Source organism: Empidonax traillii, unplaced genomic scaffold (genome assembly GCF_003031625.1).
Source record: "Empidonax traillii isolate 1590-97213 ecotype Southwest subspecies unplaced genomic scaffold, ASM303162v1 scaffold121:size1714817, whole genome shotgun sequence".
NCBI lineage: Eukaryota > Metazoa > Chordata > Aves > Passeriformes > Tyrannidae > Empidonax > Empidonax traillii.
Window position 1 is genome coordinate 347360 of NW_020955314.1, and position 19875 is coordinate 367234.

Genomic DNA, 19875 nt, shown 5'->3' on the forward strand with positions numbered 1-19875 from the left:
ATGTCAATGCCATCATATATGTGATGATTTAAGTATACTTGCATGCATCATTTATAGATATTGCATACACTACAGACTGAAGAGGTTACTAAGTCCTTACCTCACCTACAACAGAACTAACTGGAAGATCAATTCCATCAGCAAATGCATACACAGTTTTGGCATATGACACTTCCAAAGTGGACCTGAGATGTTATATAACTGTATTACAGCATATCATGGATGATTTGCTAAAAGAATACAGCACATCTAAAATTTTCTCTTCAAGACATTTTTTGAGGGTGTGATATGAAAATTATAACTCAGACCCTCATGCACTTTTGCTTTACAAATTACAATATTTAGCAAACCATTTCTTTATGATAGGTTTATTACTAAGTATCAACAGCAAAGACTCAGAAACCACAGGTCAACACCGACCAGTATAAACAGGGTTTTAGCCAATGCAAGACAATGCTGCAGTAGGTTATCAAATAAGAATTCAACATCCAGTTCATTTGAAATACCTTAGCACCTTCTGCAGGCAGCTCGTGACGTCTGTGTTTCCTCATAAATCCTGGATCAGAACTTATGCGGTTGTGCCTTCCATTTACGTTTGATACTGCAGTCAGTCCTGGTTTGGGAGAGGCATCGCTCCCCACCCGACATCCTACCAACTGACTTGTCCCAAACACATCTCTGGGACACCATCCTTCGAGGGGCATCGGCTGGTCTCTGGAAGGCACACTTTCTGGATGATGCAGGTGTCTGCTTATCCTGTTGTCTGGTGGAATTGGTGGAGGTCTCTCTGGTGGCGGTGGTGGAGGATCTCGCAAGGGAGGTGGTGGTGCTGGCAAAGGTTTGTCTTGTTTCCTCACCATACAAGGAGAAGACTGAACGACACAGAAGGTTAAAAGAAAGGAAAGTTAGATATATTTCTGACAATCAAGTGTGGCTTTACCAGTTCTAATGGGAGATATTTTCTTGGCACCACAAGAGCACTTGTCAGTAGGTTAAATGTCTGCATTCTGCAGACAACCTGGCCCCTGTTCAGAAAGCATGTTCCCCATTTCTGCTGTTCATGAGTAACCCAAGGGAGGAGTGGAAAGCAGAAAAGGCAACTAACTGAGGTATGTTTATTTGGCCACAAAGTTTTTCCAGTATCCTTGGCATTGATTATTTGAATCACTTATTCGCCTGCTGGAATGCATTCTGAGGAATGTTTGGAAAAAACAGACTTCTTGATGTAGACAAAAAAACTCGAAAAAGCAAAACCCACATCCCAGGGGAATGACTTGGTGACAGCAAAGGAGCACAAAAAAAAAAAAAATCAATGATTAGGGAGCAAGTAGAAGAAGAAACAATTATTTCATTTTTAATTATATACCTAGGGATGACTCCAATCTTTACATGACATGCATTGTTAGAGTGCCCAATTTGTTTAACTGCAGTTCAATTTTTCAGGTAACAAGATAATTAGTATGCAGTTATATTTGCAGTTAGATCATCTGCAAACAGCTTTTGCCAAAATACCTCCTTTCTCAGTACTGAATTACATCATAAAATGGTTAAATGTTTTCTAAAATTATGTATACTAACACTAAAAGACTGCGAAATAATTTATCAGGGAGAAAACTTATACAGGTAGCTGCATATTTTTCTAAGATCACAAATCTGACAAAACAAAAACATTCTCACTAAGAGTGGTTTACTAATGGTATTTTACAAAGTAACAGTTGGGTCAGGTCTTTATGAATGTTTTATCTCCAGCTACCAGAAGAAACACAGGGAAGATTATTTCCCTTGGAATGTGTAATTTTCTTCAACTTTGGTAAGCCTTCATATATTATTACCACTTTAGAAATGGGGGTCACCAAAGTTTTAAAGTAATAATAACATTTACTTTCGCTTCACTGGTTAGCCCAACACTATTCTTCAAGCAACACCTTAACACATTACTTGAATTGAAAATAAAGTTATTTTATCTACAGGTTTATTCATATGAAAAGGACACTATACTAAATAAAGAAGCGTTTAATTCAGCTGCTAGTTAAGAAAAAACAGTTCTTCTCATTGTTAAGACAGGAACATAATAGCTACGTCTACATTTTTGGTTATAGCTTATAGTTATAAATTACAGTTTTTAACTCCAGAAATATAAAAAAGTTTTTTTGACTGAAGTAGCAGTTTTGGCAGGATTAAACCAGCTTTTTTTTTCTTAAATATGCATTTTTTAAAGTATGAAATTATTCTTCATTGCCTCCATTCTATTTCCCTTATATTCCACGAATATTAATTTTTTTTCCAGGAAAAAGTTTCACAGAAAAAAGAATTTTCAAAATATTAAAGCAGCAATAATGGTATTTCTGATTTTGGTTTGGTTTTTTTTAAGCCATGAACTCTGTAAAAAATGGTATTATAAAATTATTTTAATGGATGTGGCATATGTTTTGTGTATATCCTCAGTGTGTTACAAATTCCCTTGCATATTATAGGAAATTATGAAAGAAGATTAAAGAAATTATTCAAACTTCTATTTTTTCTTCTAACTTGTTGAATAAGAAACCACTAGAACCACTAGATGTTGATTTTCAAGCTGAAAGTAAAAACCTGACAAAAGAAATAGGGTACTTCAAACGGGATTATTATGAGCGCATGGGTTTCAAGTCATGTTTTGAACTTGAATTTTTATTCATCATCTAAAAATGAAAAATTTAAATCTAACTTGTTCTCTCTATGCAGCAATTACAACAAAACAATCTACTTCTAATGGAGAGCAACAAACAGTTTTTGTTCTCCTTCATGCTTATCCACTCAAAAAATCATTGAATCTTTAGTATCATTAGTTTTACAAAACACAGCATATAACTTATTAGCTATAGAGTCATTATTATTTTCCTTGAAACTCGAGCCCTATTATATGCCATTTAAGCTTCTGAAAGCAGTGTATCAGCATATATTTTTCTTGTAAGGACACTGGAAATTGATCATAAATCATCATGAGAGGAAAACATATAATTTTAATGAGATAATGACCTTTAAATCTATTTTCAGGAAACTTTAGTTTCTATTTATTTTCATTAATCGGAGTTTATTACAGAACTGATCCATTACTGCAATGTCTTTAAAATTCTGACCATAACCAAGTACAGTATAATCATCAGACAAAATGAAGTCACATTTGACCAACACATGCAGTCAGAAACATCTAACTATGTAAGGTGTTATGGAAAGATATAAGAGACTTCATCAATGTGGATCTAATCTAAAATTTCCCTAAGCAAGAAGGAATTAAAGTTCTTTTGGACAGAGCGAACTCCTGAATAAAGAAAATACATATGGAAAGTTTTGAAACAGTCCATCTTCCAAAAGAAACAAGAAAATTCACCTTGAAAACAATCAAATATGATTGCTCAATATCCTTCTATCAAGAAACGATGGTCAATTAAGACTTACCTTTGGTGACCCAGTCGGACTGGCACATGGTGACCGTGCTACTCCCTTCTGAATCAGATCCAGACGAGGAGGTACAGGTGGAAGACTAAGATGCGGTATTTGCAGGGGATCTGGAAGCGGTTTTCTTCTTTGTGCAAGGGGGGAAGATCCTGGGGAAGTCACTGGTGAATTTTGCCTCTCATTGCACTTCAAGGCAGAATAAAATAAATTACTATTTACCTGATGATCAAGTATACAACCTCCATACCACAACTAAAACATTTGATAATACTTACTAATAGTCATTTATCATAATGAACATCTGCTCCTCTTCCAATTAATACACAGTATAGGAGCTCATCTTACAGCTACTGAAAAAGAAGTCTACAAGTCATTCTGCCTCAAAACTAAGGCTCGCGCTAACTTGTGTTGAAAACAGAAGAATATATATGCCAGTCATTTGTACAAAAAACGAACAATCCTTGTCAAACATGACGAAAAAATCCACAAACATAAATTCAGCTGTAGTGCTGCTGGCCTTGATAAATTTTTTATTAATAGAGAGTATTCAATCTAAAATTCTGTAAATTACTTTTAAAACCTGGACATCTATGATATTGTGTGTTAACTAAAGCCCATTTTCACACCACACTTCCATATAAACAGAATGTATGTCTTCTGAAAACTTACCATCCAAAATCATCAAGTCAGTAGGCAAAGAAGTTAACAAATAAGCAAAGAAGGAATTACAAAAATTCTTTTAGAATAATTTAGTTTATAGTTTTAGCAAATACTGAACTAGTAACACACACCCTTAACATCCCCTTCCAGTGACAAAGTGCAACTTTTTTTCTTGAGTTGCCCTTTGAGATTCATCAGAACTGATTATTTCAACCCTCAATATAAGCCCCACCTAGTTATGCAACTACTTCCTGACCCTCATCTGGCTCAGTTTTAACAAACACAGTTCAGGTGTTTGCATAAATCAGTTTAAGTTCTTTCTGTGAGCTCACTGCATGAGTTTCAGTGCACTGTAAGTAAACCTGGATGTTCTGTGCTTTCCCTGACAGCAGACATGAGTGGCTGGAAGACATTCACACCAAGCATCAGCCTTGGGCCACTTGTGCACTGAGGCATCCCACTGTTCTGTGCCAGAGCCTCCCTGCAGAGGGTAACAATCTGCCACCTTCTTAAGGCAAACATAAAAAACTGCTCACAAAACAACATTCATCTTTAGGCTACGCCACTTTGATAAAAACTTCCCCCTATTTTCATAAGCTTTGTCTCACAAATGCTGCATATCCCATGGAAAAACTGGGATGAGACTAGAAAGTTCTTTAACAAGGTAAACCAGTAAATAACATTATCTTCCTTTACATACAGTCACTATATTAAAGAACCTCTATAAATTAAAAAGGAGATCCAGGAAAAGGATCTAGTGTACCGACTCCTTACTCAATGCTCTGTACTAAAACTTAGTTTAATATCCTGTTTTATACAATTGGGACTGCTACCACATTTCCTTCAAAAATAGGTGACACCATGATATTACTGTTGACAGGGAAGGAAAATGCAAGAGAGGGGTGAGGAGGAGTTGAAGAGCCAGAAGGTTAAGCTGTAATTCCATTGTCAGGATAATTTTTTTTGTTCCTATGTAGGGTCTTCCCTTGTCTACAGCTTCGGATAAGCTCAGTGTCACGACTAAACATTCACCTTCAGGAGACCAAGCAATTGAGGATTTATTCTCTTCCTGGCTACCAGAAGTTTCACAGTTTCTCTCTTCAGTGAAGAGGTGGTTGTAATATTCCTATTAAGTGATTTGAATATAGTCTTTAAATTGTCTTTGTTTTCTTTAATTGGTGAATGCCCCTGTCCTTGAGTGGAAGACCATGAAGATAAGCACATGAGTGACTGAAGTGCTTAGCCCTTCTGAACATTATGGAAAGCTGAATAACTAAGTTAGATATGTATCTCGCAAGCGTGCCTGCGCAACCATAATTATAAAATTACTATAAACTGAATGTCAATTCATTTCCCTTATCAGAAAGCATCAGTTAAATAGCATAATAAACATTGTATCATTTAATAGCATTAGTTTTCAAAGTTTAGTTCTAACTCCACCAAGCATTCCCAAAAGACAAGAACCATGCAATATAATATATTCAATGGATTGGATTCAGCAGACAGAAAATGAATTTATTTCACAAATTAGCTGAAACCGAACCAAATAAGCAAGTCATGCCTCCAAAAAGATGCAGTTCTTTTAAAAAAATGAAAGTGCTGTAGTTAAGTCTCAACATTTCATGGCGTTGCTCAACATAATGTATTTCAGTCAGCAGGGAATTGTTCCAGAAGAACAAACATACATGTAATAGGAATTGGAAACAAAGAATAAGGAAAATAGGAAATACTGGAAACAGATTACTTGACAGGAAACATTTGTTTGGAATTTAAGATGTTCTAATTGTTGCACCATCACACTAATTAATGAAATTTCCTCAGAGAGCAACATGACCGTCTCAAATGTCACACTGCACGGGGCTGTAAGAAACCCCCAGATAAGGGAACAACATTGTAGTGACATCATTCTAAGAACAGTGGTCCTTGTTTCTTATATGGTGACCTTCTCTTACACAGTTCTGCTCCGAAGAATCATTAGGCAAAACGATACACTCCACCCTCACTGAGCCCACTGGTTCCATCCATGTGAGACCTCCTCTCTCTTGCCATAACAACAGCAACTCCAGCAGAGACAAAAATCATGGAAATATTTGCATTTAAAACGTGGTAGGGACTGATGTTATTTTCTGATTTACAAAAACAAGTGGCTGAAAGACACACCTAGTATGGAATAGGCACTAACAAAAATCAGAATAATATGAAAATTTTAAAACTGACATGTTCTTAACCCAACTGAACAAGAGATTTAATTTATGCTAGTTCTGCATATATTTGATATTTGGCTATCTGTACCCACTACACTCTATGGATGGTAACCTACAACTACCAAAATGAAATGGAACATTTTCAAAGCAGTGAACGTATGAAAGGACTTCGATTTAAATTTACATTAATGTCTTGTTATGCCTTGTTTCAAAACAGTAATTTTTCAGTCCCCTGGACTACTACTGCCTACAGCCACTATGTTATCACAACACGTTGTGGCCCCAGAGATTTCAGAAAGGGAACTGATGATGACTGACAGGTTAAAGAGTAACTTATAAGGCAGAAGAAAAAATAAAAAGAAAAAAAGGAAAAACAGCTCCAAGCAAAAGCAGTTTCCCTTCCCCCACAAGAAAGCTTAATCCATATCACCTACTGATGCTGAACTAAGAGTGAAAGCTTTGCTGGGACAAACTAAAAATTATGATTCCTTGTTTAGATCTAGTGATGCTAAAAGAAAAACAAAACAAAACAAAACATTCCACAGCAGCAAAAAAGTTTTCTTCATCATTCAGTTATCAGATTTCCATCATATTCACATTTTGGAAGTCCCATATTTTTCAGTCCACCCCCGTCCAACCTGACTAGCTGCATCAATTTGATATGTATTAACAGCTAGACCACCAGGATGGCTGCATGGATAGCAGGGCTTTAACAGATGTACACAATACCTACACTTTTTGGCAGACTCCCTGAGGATGAAGAGATTTAAAATGTTTCTGTTTGTCACCTACTAGAGATTTCTGTGTATTTTGTGTTTGCTGGAAATAAATGTGCAACGAGAGGACACAGTGACAAAAAAATAAAACAAGCAAGTGATTAAGACAAAAACTAACTCAAATGAACTGGCAGTGACAGAAGACAGACCTTCAGCGTACAAAGGGGCTCTGCTGCAACATACACAGACCTGTGCAATAAAGATGTAATTAAGGAAAAGAACACAGACTCCTTTGTAACAACATGGACTTCATCTGGTTGGCGTGACTGCTGCCAAGGGAAAAGCAGCTGTGACTTACTCTGCAACTGTACTGCAGAACGGACCACACTTGTGTTATTTCATCAGATGTATCTGTTACTGGGATATACTCGTATCAGTTTGCCCGTGGCAGATGTGAATTCAAGAAAAAGCCTGCTTCCAACACTGATTAAAATTTCTAGTCAAGGTTTTTCTGATGGAAATATTAACAGTCAGGCTACTGAATCAAGGATCTTGGCTTTAAATACTCAAATACTTTTCTCCCAGATAGACAGGCATACTCAACACAGATCCTAATAAGTGATTCATTGAGGAATACTATCCTGACTGCTGGAGTAAAATCATAAATTTTATGAGACATCTAAGAAGGTCCAAGCAGACCTACACCAGAAATGAACTTCTTATTTCCAAGTAGTTCTCTGAAGTTTCTTTATTTATAATCCAGTACAAGTAAATCACATATTTGTTATTTCTTGTTAAGATAAGCTCTGATCTAGACAGATTAGTATTATCTGGACTTCAAAATTTATATGAGGATATAGAGTTGCGTCACTTAACACTGGCGCTGTACACCTTTTTTTTTACAAAGACTGGTTTATTCCCTATTTGATCTTTCCTTTGCTGACCCAACAAACTGCATGTGAAGGAGGGAGGGGGAGTTAAGCCTGTCTGAGCCAGCACCACACTGCCAAAAGAATCAGTGAAATATATCTTAACCAGGGGAGGCACACTACCTGCTAGCATTTACACCACTTTCAAACACCAATAATGAAGCAGTTAAGGACTCCCTTGTTGAGTGATGTGATTTTAATAAAATCCCACAAACCAAGTGTACCACTAAGAAGGAAGTGAGTTAAGAATCTACGGATGAAGGGAATACCAGGATATATATTTGAAGTATTTTTTACATATTCCTGTATGTTATATGATGAAATTAAAACCATTGTTATTATGTATCATATGCCATTTTCCATTACCAGAAAAAAGGCAACATTATAATATCGAAAGCAGGGGGAGGGGCTTAAGCAGTCTCCACCCATATTTTGAAAACCAAGGGGGTTTGTCATGATTTACTAAATTTGACCTAACTCATCTGCTGCAAGAAGCCTAAGTCAACTTCATCTAATTATAGAAGAAAGTATTGCTAGAGAATGTTAATTCACTTTAAACTGTTGAAAACCTCATAGTTTTCTATGCTGATAGGGCCCTCCTCTGTTTTCATGGGATATTATTTGCATCAAACAATTACCTTAGCACTTATGAATTCAAAATTATTTGCCCTTAAGAAGAACTCCTGCACTATCCATTTTCCTTATTTTCTTTCTTTCTTTTTAATAGAAGTGTTAGAACAAATGGTATAGAGCTGAGAAAAGGAATATTTCAGGCAAGAACTGCATTAGCTAATCTGATACCACAGGGCTGGAAATTTCTCAGCAATGAAACAATTAAAAGAGGCTTTCGACACTGCTCTTCATCTTTTTTTCATAAAGAAATATCTGAAAACAATTTGGAAATTAAAAAAAAAACCTAAGCTGCTTGATGAGGCAGATAAACAGACTAATTGCAATGGATTTCTCTAAAGCCTCTGTTACAGTTGAACTGCTGCTGCTGCTGACTCATACACAATACCTAACAAGAATGATTCATTTTTCTTCATGTGTATCCATCTACTCATTCCATTAAAGAACTGAGTAAGGAGCTTCGTGATTATTCTTTTCCTTGAAGCAATTTCAAGTCTGAGGTCCTTCAGTTCCCTAATTCAGATACCTCTTACAGTTTCTAAGTATACCTCAGGGAAAAGAATGATAAACTGCAGAACTCATATTTTTCTGATATCTGACTGTTGTATTTCCTCAACACATCGTGAAGCCCTACAGTTACTTTCATCAGAACTTCATGTCCCCATAACTCTTCTCCTCTAGCAAGGTTAACATCCCAGCTCACTACTAGCCAGATTTTCCTCACAACACCATATGGTCTAGCCAGGTGATCTGAGACAATATAGCCCATTTGATTTTCAAGGATTAACAGTTTTATGTTGAGAAAGAATACAGCAGTCCTTGCAACAAAGCAAGAATTGAAAAATTTGTTCACTGAGATTACAAAGTAACTACAGTATCAGCAAGAGCTAAATTGTCATCAACTTCCATTGTTTGAACAAATTAAGTTACTACAAGGCAGTCATTATGCAGTATCATGCTCATATTAACAGCATTAACAATAAACAAAAAAAAATTTCAAAAAGAGTAAAATTCTACATGTTAGAGAAAAAAATAATTTCTTATAGCAGGCTACAAAGAAACACTGCTTAGCAGGCAAAATAAATAATGATTCAAAAAAGACAAGGCTGACAAAGACATTACCAACAGAAAGTGTATATAAATAATACTATATTCCACACATGGGGTATGGTTAAGAGCATCACTGCACAACCACTGGTAACATTTTAAAGATGAAAACAGCAGCTGAAAAATCATTAAATGACCCAATAATTCGAGAATTTCAAGAAAGGACATCAAGAGGTTTAACAGAGAGAAAAAATCCTGTTCCTAAACTTCAGGGATAATTAGTAGGTTTTTTTCACTGAACAGTGAAATTAATGAAACAAAAACAGCAAGGCACCAAAGCACTCAAGTACTTGGTGGATACCGAAGACTCCTTATTGTAAAGCCTATTGTTCCGTCTTCTGATAAAGGCATAATGCATTTTTTGCCTTATCATGGAAGTGATAGTGTTATAAAAGCCCATCAATTCAAGGCTATCTCACAGGGGTCAGGCTGCAGACTACAATTTAAGCCCAGGCAGGAAGAATAAACTGTTCCCAAGGGTAGACCATGTTGTATTACGTACACAACACAAGAATGATTCATAAGCCTTAAGAGGTTAGGAAGGATATCAGAAATGTGTATATTAACTGACAGATACTCTCAGATATGAGGGCGAAGCACGTGTTGGGTTTGGTTTTTTTTTACAAATAAAATGATAAGGAAATGGAAGAGAAAGACATTACAGAATTAATTCCAAGGCAACTGCTCAATCTAGATGACCTTAGTAAAAGGTAAAATCTAGAAAATGCACTGTCAAAATCAGTGTTGCACAGACTATGCACAGACAGTAGCTATTCCAGGTTAAAATAAAGTAGTGAAAACTATCACCACAAAATAAAGTTTTGTTAAGGATAATGCTTATTTATCAGTAATAAAGTCTCCTGTGACCAAAGAAAGATCCCAAAATTTAACACAGAGCACTTTCAGGACAAAAAACGTCCCAAAGCACAAAAACACTATGAAAAATCTCAAAAGCACTTTTCCCACTAAAAGTACTTAATACTAAAAAACCAGAAAAGATATCATAGACAACCCATGAAACATGATTAAAAGCTACTTGTGTGCAATATGAATTGGGTGCCAAGTCACCTTTACAAAGTAATAATATTTGTAACTTGTTTAGAAACTCAAGTTTAATCCTAAAACATTCTAAGAATGTGTATACACACAGTGCAGAAAATTAGTAATATATGTATATATGAATCTTTTTGTTCCTTACAAATAAAAGCTCAGGGAATTGTCCATACAGTATAGTTTGGATAACAGTCTCAACAAGTGCAGACTCACGCTCTGTCCATTATAAACAAAGTTAACACAGTTCCCATAGCCGAGAATCTGGAATAACGTTTTCCTCCTATTCAACTTCAGTGTTAATGTTGTATTATTGATGCATTTTGTTTTTTCAACCCAAGAACTGTCCAGTGATTTGCTGAAGCCTAGAACATGACGTGCAAGCTCTCATTTTTTTAAAGTTTCAGGCAGCTTAATTTACAAACATCAAACTTTAGCTGTTGTAGAGTGGTTGAAAACTTACCTTTCGGACTGAAGCCAAACGATTCATCATTAAAGACTCTTCTCTATCATCATCATCATCCAAGTCCAACATGGGCATACTAAAGCTATCAATAATACTGCAGCACCTGGAGTTTTCATCCCTTGGATCAAAGGGATCCACAATGATTGGTTCAGTTCCTTTGATTTCACAGCGGCAGAAAGGACAGCCTTGGCCATCAGATTCCTATGGCAAGACAAAAAAAGTAGATAAACTTTAAAAAATAATAAATAGAAATAATTTTAAAAGTAGATTTAAATCTTTCTACAAAGAAACATCCTTGACCAGTCTTGAAAAGCTTGTAAAGAAGTACTGAACAGGAAACTGATTAACAAATATTTAACTACAATAAATCTTAAAATGACAGCACTTTTAAAACTTTCTCTCTTCATTTTAAGCTTCACTTAAGGATAACTAATCAAAATGAAATCATTATCCTACAAAGTACCAAAGCAGTCTTAATATTACAGGTCAGGAAGTAACACTTAGCCTTTTAGGCTTACTATTTTGCTATTTCTCCAAGAGAAAGAAGGCAGGGTATGTAGACAGACATAATGTATTTTATTATATAACTTTTATATTAAACATAAAGTATTTCTTTTTGATTTGAAGTTAGGAAATACAGACAAGCTTTACAGCATGCAGCTCTTATTCTCTGAAAAACATATACAGTCCACCATGGCTGCAACATTACCAGCATTCAGCAATGTGCATTCAGAACACCTAAAGCTACAAACATTTTTTTAACACGTTTAACAAACCAGGACTTAAATACATTTTTCATAAATTATATAAAACAAGGAACTATTTTCACATGTTATCAGAAACAGGAACCACTTAAATTTTAATTTCTAAGTGGTGCATGTTCAATGATTTTCAAGCAGCCATATTCAGTTTCTTTTGCTTATTCTAAAAACATATTTTTTCCTCATATGAAGTAACCAAAAAGCCTTTAAAGATTTCAGGCTACAAATAAGCAAAAATATAAGAGAAAAGTCTTTCAAGCACTTATTAAGAAATATTTCCATCAAGAGGCACAATTTATAATTGTATAAAAAACCCAAACCAACAACACCCAGGCAAACCAACAGAAAACCCAAAACACCTTAAATACCCACCCCCCCAAAAAAAGGACAAAACATAAACCGAACACATATCCAGAAGAGCCCTGAAGCTTTGAGAGATTAAGATAATTCAAAGTGAAACCAGAAATCACATCCTGTCATATTTGTACTCAGGGAGACAGACAGCTAAGAAGTGCATGTACAGCGAAGTTAATTCTAAACAACTTACCTATGCTGTAATACAATCAAGCAATCAGAGGTTTTGAATTTCTCAGGAGAAAGAACAACTTTAATTTTTTTCTAGCATTATTTTTATGTTGACACTTGCCAGTCTTACCAAACTGACAGATGATGTTACAGTTTGTGGAAGAACTGTATCCCAAAGCCAGATAAGTATAAATGATGTCTCCTGACAGCCTTGTCTATTTGCATGACTAGTACTGGATTTTCATTCTGTATGGAAAGTTACACGTACTCTACTTTCAGCACCCTAATTACAAATAACTAGTCCATATTTCTACCTCAAAGAGCACCTCCAAATTATATGCTCCTATTGCCACTGTCAAGTGGAACAGAAGTCTTCTCTTACTTTACAGATTTCCTTACAGCTTCACTTCCTAGAAGCAGCCTCATTGATGAGGCAAAGAGCTTTTAGTTTTCAAGGCTTTCTTGTACCTATGTTGGAAAATAGTTCTGAACTAGCAGTTCCTGTCCTTTCTCTCCTTTCTTTTCAAAAGTACTGGTAATGAATCACAGCAGTAAAGACTTTTATTCAACAGTACGAATACAAGTGAGAAAATAAAACTGAGATCCGAGATGTCTGTATGAACACACATGCTTGTCCATGCCCACAGAAAGGCTATTTAGAACACTGTGAACCTTACCATGCAGCATGTGTGCCCATATGCAATTTTAGAATCAAGACCAGACATTTAGTTTTCAGACAAGAATAGATTTCTGTGGAATAAAATGAGATTTTACTCCTGTTGCATAATACAGAAAGGAAACAGGTAAACCAAGCCTTCTTTGAGAGGCTGATCCCCATAAAGGTGAACAGCTCAATCATCCTTAGTATTCTATGTAGATCTGATGTTGCATACTCAATTTTTTTCTGCTTAGTGAAAACATCTGTATTGGGTCTCTTGAGGCATGTCTAATAAGCCATTATGCTGCCAATTAAACATTAGCCCACCAGAAGCTTGCAACAGCTGATGCTGTTACAGTGTAATATTTCTTCATTGCCTCACTAATTACACAAAAGTTAAATTTGTAATGAAGTCCGAAATGTACCTGACCAATTACAGCTGGTAGCAATGTTCTGATAAAGCCTGCTGCTTTCAAACATGTCAGTTCTGAGCCTAAAATGCTTTCACAGAATCACAGAATCAACCAGGTTGGAAAAGATCTGAGAGATCATCAAGTCCAACCCATGACACAACACCACCCTGTCAACTAGACCATGCCACTAAGTGCCACATCCAATCTTTTCTTAAATATCTCCAGGGACAGTGACTCCACCACCTCCCTGGGCAGCCCATTCCAATGTCTGATCACTCTCTCTGTAAAGAATTCCTTTATAATTTCTAACCTAAACCTCCCCTGGCAGAGCTTAAGACTGTGTCCTCTTGTCCTACAGCTCATTGTCTGGGAGAAGAGACTGACCCCCACCTGGCTACAACCTCCTTTCAGGTAGTTGTAGAGAGTGATGAGGTCACCCCTGAGCCTCCTCTTCTCCAGGCTAAACAACCCCAGCTCCCTCAGCCTCTCCTCATAGGACTTGTGCTCCAGTCCCTTCACCAGCCTCGTTGCTCTTCTCTGGACCTGCTCCAGCACCTCAATGTCCTTCCTGAACTGAGGGGCCCAGAGCTGAACACAATACTCAAGGTGTGGCCTCACCAGCGCTGAGTACAGGGGAAGGATCACTTCCCTGTTCCTGCTGGCCACATTGTTCCTGATCCAGGCCAGGATGCCATTGGCCTTCTTGGCCACCTGGGCACACTGCTGGCTCATGTTCAGCTGCTGTCCTCTTTCTGAATCCCTAGCCTCCACCAAATTACTGAGGACTTTAACTTCTCAAGTCTCCAAAATCAGAGCACATCACTGGCACAACACTGGACCATGTTGCTATCGTGCCATGAGACATCCATCAATCAAAAAACCAGCAATTTCAGTCCTTCTGCCCCGTCAGCTGAGCCAAAAAAAACCCAAAATCTACAAGACCTCAGAATTTTTCAAAAATTTTTAAGTCAACGATCAGCATAGTCAGACCTCTATGCCTGTCATTCAGAATGAAACTTGAAACAACAGAGGAAGGGTACTCCTGAAATGAGAAACTGTTCCATCTCAGCAGCTGCTTAGAAGTAAAATAAATATTCTTATTTGGGTATGCCTCAAATGGAATTTCCTCAGAATTTCTGACGTACAGGCAATTTGAAAGACTTGTGTTTGGAGCATCAAACTCATACATCACAAAGAACACAAAACTGGAAACTGAGATGACTTCTTTTTCAGCAAGCTTTATTGCTAATGGAAGAAAAACTCAAATGATACTTCTGATATATCGTGTTGGTTTGCCAGTGATGCTTTGTCAATTAGATAGAAAATTTCTTAATTAGAAAAGAAGAACTATAGTACTTGAAGATGTATGTCATACATAAGAATGAAAACCCATTAACTGAGACAAACTCATTTAAAACCAAGTCAAAAATAGACTAGAGTCAAGGATTGTTTTTACTCTTCTCACTAAATTTGCAAGCAAAGAATGGTGCCTAACTGTGGAACAGAGTCTGTCTGACAATTGGATGACCCTTACTTCTCCCCATAAAATACAGGTAAGGAAGAAGAAAGAGGAAGGGAAGAAGCACAGTTTGAGACAGTTTGATACAGTTTAAGAAGCATCTATTAGGGGAAAGTCTGAAGCTGTAACAAGGAATGGCCTCTGCTTTCAATACCACTTTTTAGGTCAAATACTGGTCAACTGTGCTGAACTAAAGGTACCAGTTCTATTTCCCCCATACTAGTATATCCACAAACACAGATGGACAAAACACTCTAACCCAGAAAGTCTCTGTGTTTTTTGGATATTCTGTAAATGACATTGAGTGAACGGAGTTTCCCCTCCATTCCATGTCTTAGTCCAACAACCATCTAAAGCAAGGTGGTTTAGTGCTTTGCTTGTTATTAATGTGAAACACACGAATCCTAAGGTTATTTTCCACAGTCCACTTCATGACTTGTACTACTGACTGAATCCTTCCCTCACTAAAGTCATCCCTCCTCTTTATAAAATGCTGTCTAGTTAGTTATCCATTCCCCCAAGCTGCTACTTGTCCTTTTTGAGCCTTTCGAATACATCATGAAGTGACCTGGGTGGCTGAATTGGCACCAAATGCCCAGCTTGCACTGTCTGAGTAGGCACTACACTCAGGAAATAGTTTGCATTCAGTAGCAGTCAGCAAATGATCCTGGCAAGACTACAAGTCCAGATAGTAAACACTTCTGGAGCTTTATTTTTCACAGATTTCTGGTCTGCAAAACAAAAAAGTTTATTATTTCAAATATATACATCCTTGTACCTGGAAGAGTAAACATTTACCCACACTGTAATTAGGAATGTAACAGAGAAATCCATCCTCTTCTCCACTAATTGAACTACAACAGTACCTGCCATGCTGTAAGACAAGAAGTGCACATAAGGTGTCCACAAGGCTCTATCTTCACATCCTTGTCATTCTCTGCACAGATTTTACACAGCTGAAAAGTGGAGCCCATTTCACAGTATAATTCATACTGTTCCTGTAACAAAAGAAAGTCAAGTGATTATTCTTTCCTATGATGGGTTCACAAAAAATATACTTAAGCATTAATAGTGACAAGCATTTCTCCAAGTGCCCTGTTTTCCAACCTGCTTTACTTAGACAAGGAAACTCTTGCTACTGATCTATTTAAAAGCCACACTAAGGTAACTGAAACAGCTTACATATTTGCTCCTTCAAATCTATGAGATACCACAATTCATGGCACAAAATATTTAAATACTTGTGCCTATTAGGTTTTGTACAGACTTCTCACATGTAACTACCACACAAGGCATACATCTTGCTTTTCCTTGGTCACACCTCAGAGGAGAGGACAATGAACATGTGATTCTAAGTGAGAAATGAAGTGATGAAGGGGAACAAAACTGGGATTTCCTTTTCTAAGTATGAATTTAGGACTAAGAAAAGTATTGGACTGGAAATTGTCAAGAAAGAGGGCTTTCTACCTACAGCAAGGATGCAGTATGGTAGTATGGCTCACCGGTGTGAAGGAAGTATGGCACAAATACACCCCAGGATAACATGCCAATAGCCATGCACAGATCATTCAGTACTTTGCATCCTTACAAGACTGACTGGAAGGTAAAAGAACATCTTCAGGAGAATAAATAATAGATGAAACTTGAATCCAGAACAGTCTTCTAGAATTAGGTATTGTTGGGGAACTGACAATTAAATGCATTTGTAGAGAAATAGAGCTTTTTTTTTAGTCTTGAAAAATCAGATTTTGAAAGTGTAAAATAAGTAGAATCCAGGTCACAGGAAAATAAGCATCTACTGCTAAGTAAAGTGAGAGGAGATGAGGCTAACAAAAAGAGAAAATAAAAGACAGCTCATATCTGCAGTTTTAGTCAGTATGCACTAAAGATGTTTATGATAAAACTCTGGCAAAGAATCCATCTGCAGCAATCTAGCCCTGCAGCCACTTTCATAACATCTTTTCATAGTTTAAGCAGCTCTAGTGACAGCTTTAAACCTCTTCAGTTATGTATTATTTAAGGCAGCATTCATATAATTCAGACTGTTGAACAACCATCAAAATCAGCTAATGATTTCATAACTACAGCTTCAGAAACAACTGAATTCATTCAACTGATTCAAAATGATTGGCTTGTGAAGAACAAGGTAATCACTGATAATGTGCTGCTTCTCCTTTCCTTGAGAAAAAGTGAAGATATGGGGTTGGAACATTGCTCTCTGCAACACAAATACCTGGTAACTCTGCTTCACTCTTTCATTATTATTTTAAGGCTGGAGGGAAAAGAAGGAAGTCAGATAAGTGGAAGCACTCAGATTTTCTCCACTTAATTGTTTCTACGAATTCTCTTGCTTACAAAACTAACATCTTCATAACAGTATTCCTGATAATACCATAGATGGTAAAGTATAATTCTTTTCTAAAATATTTCTGGAGGTGGAATGCACATAGAGCATTCAGAATTACAAAATATTTAGCAGGTCATCCTGTCTGCTCTGAAAAAATAAAGACCATCTGAAACAGTACGGCTTGTATCTAGCTTGATGTCTTTCCTTGAACATATCCAGACACTTTTTTCAGGAAAAAAGGTCTACACAGTCAGTATGCCTTAACCTTCTTGTGTAATTTCAACACCATTTTTATTCAGGCACTTGTCTTGTGATGGCTACTTCCTACTACTTGACTATTGAATATCTGCACATTAATCATATCTTCACTTAACAAGACTATAAACACAACTACATATTCTAATTTTCCCTGCAATTCTCTACAAAGTGACTCCATTTAGGTATCTAATTATTCCAGCTGCTTTTCCCTGATCTCTATTTTAATTAGCCCAATAGACAAAGAAGAAAGGAGAGAGACCCTAGAACTGGTACCTTTGTGATGTATGAACTATATTGTTCCTCCTGGACCTGTCAACAAACTGTACAATTCCTACTGAGGCTTCAAAAATATTATTTGATCATCATTTTGTTTCTGTATTCCCATCTGCTATTAGCAAGGAAAGAAGAAGGTACATAAACCTGTCACATAAATATCAGAAAAAACTTTAATAACTGTTGAAACACTTCTCACTTGGAAGAGGCTTACAATAAACAAAACTCTGAAGACATGCTGTGTGCATCACCATCAGCTCTACAGTTTAAAGGATTATTATCCTGTCTTCATCTAAACTCTTCTATCAACAGGTTTTCACTCTTATGAATTTATTGTTCACATTTTAATAAAAGCTTATTAGCACTTCTAGATGAGAGACTCAGGGAAGTGAAGGTTACAAAGTAACTGACAAATTCTGCAACATACCTGTGTGACTTTTATGTGATCGTGTGGTGTGGGTTCACATAATCCTGTCAAATCAGGATTATAACTTCTTCCATCTGGGAACAGATAGCTGCATCACAAGAAGACTGTTATAAATATGCATATTTCTTTAGTTTTATTAGCTAATTCATACCCATAACACTTCATGGGGGCAGAATAAGTTCCAGGAGACACTAACTAAAATGAATCACCTTTCCTCAGCCATCGTTTTTATCTTCTGGGTGCAACTGAATTGCTACATATGCATTTTGACATATGCTCAAGACGATTTATAAAAGCACAGGAAAGACTTTGACATCACATGCATAGCTACCTCCACAATGCATCTGAGCTTTGATTAGCAGATAACTTTGTAGTGGTAGCTCAACAGAACATTATTTTTCATCTTTGTTTCACAGTGAGCTTATACTTGCATATGTTCCTAGTGATTTCTCCACTGAGAGCATCATGCTCGGAAACTCCACAGACTATTTCAAGTAAAGCAGCAGAATAGCAGGTAATATGCATTTGTGTATATCAGTGTGTATTATGATATATATAATACATCATAACACTATATATGTGCCTATCTGTGTATATAATGACAAGAATCTGCACTAAGAATTCATGATGCAGACTGGACTTTACACAAGAAATGATGTGGGGGCATCATGTAGGAAATAAACAATAGGTTAAATGATATGACAGAGGACCCGAGTTGTTCTATATTCCGATTTATGTCACCTGTAACTTGGAAACACTTTCTTGAAAGTCTCATGTTGTTAAGCCACTCAACGAGAAAGTTTTCAGAAGCTACATAAACTTCACTCTGCAATATCCACAGCCCTAGTTTCTCCTTGCTCAGTTTTTGTCAAAGAGAAACACTATCAATATTAGTGAGGTTTTATTACAGGTATGAAATCATCATACCTGGAAAAAAAATGGTAGACTCTGCAGGACTGAGAAAACCTGCAAGATTGCAAAGGATTTTTCAATCTTTTTTTGAGAATTGATCAACTGCCTTTCTGTTTTCTTTCACATTATATATATGTATATATATGTGAATTTATATAAATAATTTCAGATATACCAAAACATGTATCTCAGTCAAAAGATTCTGACAGCAAAAATTTGTCTGTTACTTCAGCCATCCTAGTAAAAATGCACTACTTCTCCCTCTAAACCTAATTCTCTAATAATTATAAATCTTTTCAGTAAACTATTAGACCGCGGAACATGTCCTGGCTGCACAATATATAAAAAAGCAATTACATAGCTTTCACATCATTGTCCTGAGTTAGAAACGAGTAACTGGCTGTAGTAACTGCTCAATAAGCTTAAGTGCATTTGGGACTCTTGGGGAAGGTAAGGAGGGATCAATGCAACAGCTGTCTGATTTTATTTTCCTACAGAATTACTTCCTATGAGATATGACTTCGGTTAACTTTCAGGAACTTTGGCTAATGGAATTAACTAGAAACAAGTGTCTTTCAAACGAAT

At 36.5% G+C, this 19875-nt stretch overlaps 1 protein-coding gene across 3 annotated transcripts in view; it reads right to left on the minus strand.

The window, feature by feature from the left end:
* CBLB (Cbl proto-oncogene B) overlaps positions 1-19875 on the minus strand; it is a 128007-nt gene that overhangs the window by 24273 nt on the left and 83859 nt on the right. For all 3 annotated transcript variants that reach the window (XM_027883242.1, XM_027883243.1, XM_027883244.1), the window contains 5 exons: positions 18379-18466; positions 15940-16071; positions 11195-11398; positions 3436-3621; positions 507-872 (listed from right to left, as the gene is read on the minus strand). In XM_027883242.1, the coding sequence (XP_027739043.1) occupies positions 507-872; positions 3436-3621; positions 11195-11398; positions 15940-16071; positions 18379-18466 (976 nt within the window). The remainder of the gene's footprint in view (positions 1-506; positions 873-3435; positions 3622-11194; positions 11399-15939; positions 16072-18378; positions 18467-19875) is intronic.